Source organism: Lynx rufus, unplaced genomic scaffold (genome assembly GCF_022079265.1).
Source record: "Lynx rufus isolate CCGP_SWC_20201006 ecotype Redwood Valley unplaced genomic scaffold, mLynRuf1.p SCAF_7, whole genome shotgun sequence".
Classification (NCBI taxonomy): domain Eukaryota; kingdom Metazoa; phylum Chordata; class Mammalia; order Carnivora; family Felidae; genus Lynx; species Lynx rufus.
The window spans coordinates 66,114,841-66,117,643 of record NW_025814889.1 but is presented as its reverse complement, the minus strand read 5'-3'; the positions used below and the strand labels follow the sequence as shown (position 1 = coordinate 66,117,643).

Below are 2,803 nucleotides of genomic sequence, written 5' to 3'. Positions count from 1 at the left end.
TTCCCCATTTTTAAATTGGGCTCTTTGCTTTCTAACTGTTGACCTTGAAGAGTTATCTGTATATTCTGGATACAAGTCCTTTATCAGATGTGTGATTTGCAAATATTTTCTTCCAGTCAGTGGTTTTCATTTTCATTCTTTTACAGTGTCTTTGGCAGAAGTTTTAATTATTTTTTGATGATAAATGCATTTCATTATTTATTTAGATGTTTAAGTTCTTGCACTAGATTTTTACAAGCTGGTGAACACTGACAAATTATTTCTCCCACAGAACTATAACCACACATTCCCAGACACTATAAATATATGGTTGAACTAACATTAATACACATCACCATTTTATCAATTACCTAATAAGACAAATTATCAAGTATCCAAATATTAAGTTATACAGGTCAAAAGGCATATAAAATATTAGATGTCTGCTCAATTAATTAGCAGAAACCCTCTTCTTCTTCTTCTTCTTCTTCTTCTTCTTTTTTGCAAGAGAGGTTGGGAAGAGAAGGAAGAAAAAAATCACACTTCAAACAAAAATAAGTTGGTAAACAACTTCAGATAAGAAAACAAAATACAAGTATTTCAGAAATTTTATGATTAAGAATTGTTTGAGCTACAATAACAAAGCACCTCTACCTTTTAAAAAATATTTACTAAATTAAAGACCATATTCTACATGTTCTGCGCAAGACAAAGGCAATGTTTTACTAAAAATACTTAATAGCCCCCTCCTGTTCTTTTTTCAGGCCCTCCCTGTAAGTTGCACCTGAAAGTGCAAACATTAAAATTAACTGTAAGGCTTTTTTGTCTGGAGACAGTAAAGACATGTGCTTCTGTACAATGTAGATTTTCAAAATGGAGGTTTTCCATAACAGCACAAAGTAAAATTTGTAGAAAGACATGAAACAATTATTGTAAGACTTGGTAAAAAAAAAAAATGGTTGAGCAAACCTGATGTATACTGGTACAAATGTGGGAGATGTAAACATAAAGTGAGCAGGCAAATAACCATATAGGCCCTAATTTCTATGTTTGAAATGACTGAAGGAGTAAACCACATAAGGTCCAGAGTGTTCATAGTTCCTGGGATTTTAGTTCTGTATAACACTAAAAATATACAATATTGTGCTGGGTATTTTGGCACCTAATCTTTGTAAATTTCTTATATATTGATAAGATTTTGGCCTGGGAATAGATTTAAAGACATAACTCAATACTGCATGATTTCAGGAAAGGTCAACTGGTATAAGTGATAAACACATTTTAAATGCTGAACAGCCAGAATCTTTTGCTAAGTGTCCAAACAGGTTGATGGTAACCCAAGCATAGAGGTTGCAATTCTGTCAAATTTGTGGCCTAATAAAGCTGCTTTCCACTACTCCTATGGAAGCTTCATTATACTTATTCTAAGCCAACATGTTGGCTAATGTGTACAACAAATTAAATCCTGTTTCAAGTTTCACTTCCAAGGTAATGACATCAGGCACCCCAGTTTTATCGAATGCCACAGTTGTTTCTATGATCAGTGGAGTCTTTGAAGTGCAGCTGCATTTTAGGACGATACTTCTCCAAATACGAAAGTTGCTGGCTGTTAAAAGCTCCACACTGCTTTTGTCTTATGGAGTGTACAGCATCTTCGTATTTCATTTCACCTTCAATTAATGTTTGGACAACAAGCACTGGAGTTCTCCCAAGGCCTGCAACACAACGAACAACCATAAAACAACCAGGTTCTTCACGAAACTTGATTTTTACAAAACTTAACCAGTCATCAACAATCTGGCTGGATAGTGGTACACCATCATCAAAAGGCCAATCGAGAATATGGATGCCTTCTTTCTCTATAAGACTAGTGTCATAAGTTGCTTCACACACTCTTAATATTGTGGTAAATCCATACTTCTTAAGTTCCTCTCTAAATTTGTTTAAGGTCGCATTGGTTGGATTGTGCGAAATGAGAAATCTCAGGTCCTTGCATGTGACTTTCACAGGAGCTGGGCAGTTCACTCGAGCCATGTTACTCTTGTTAAAAAACTCTCAATAAGGTTATGAAAGAATTTTAAAATTGAAAGCAGAAATGATGCAAAGAAACTGAGTCTACTTCAACATACTCCACCTGAAATTCTCAGTGCTCTGAATATGAAGTTGGGAGTGTGGTGGGAAATGAAATGAACCTCCTAACAAGAAGGAGCAATTCTTCAATCCAGTAATACTGAGGCAATAGAAAAAAAGTGCACTGAGGTTTATCCCATCCAGGTCAGAACTCTTGTAAAATGCTCTGTGGATTTCAAGCCAACACTCTGTGTCCAGGTTAATGATGAGTGATTTCATTCATTTAAGATTTCTTATGGGGGCTTCTTGGTGGAGTAGTCATGAATTTCTACAGTTCACTTGTCTGCATAGGGGTCGTGCTGTTCCTGGAAGTAATCTCCACTGTCCTTCAGAAACTCCATAAATGTGTGACCAAGAACACCACAGAACTGAGGAATATGTGTACTCACTGAAGATTGTGGCCTAATCATACAGCTGCTCCTGAGGTGGCGGCGACACAAAGCAGGGGATAGCGGTGGTCATCACGGGGTGGCGGCAGGGTCACCAGACTCTACCACGCAGTGAGTGGCTCCGAGAAGAGCCAGAAGTTATAATTTTAATAAAGTTCAACTTAACATTTTTTCTTTGCCTTTGGTATTGTATCTAAAAACCCATTGACAAACCCAAGGTCGAGCAGATTTGCTCCTATGTGTTTTCTTCTGAAAATTTTAGAATTTTTAAGTAACTGCGTCATTTTGCACTAACTTTTGTGAAA

The 2,803-nt window shown here is 36.4% G+C and overlaps 1 protein-coding gene across 1 annotated transcript; it reads right to left on the bottom strand.

Annotated features, from left to right (window-relative positions):
- Nucleotides 1-1,491: 1,491 nt before the first annotated feature.
- On the bottom strand, nucleotides 1,492-2,013 carry LOC124502666 (protein tyrosine phosphatase type IVA 1-like). The gene has a single exon (XM_047067382.1). It carries the CDS (start codon nucleotides 2,011-2,013, stop codon nucleotides 1,492-1,494), a length of 522 nt encoding a protein of 173 aa, XP_046923338.1.
- Nucleotides 2,014-2,803: the final 790 nt, after the last annotated feature.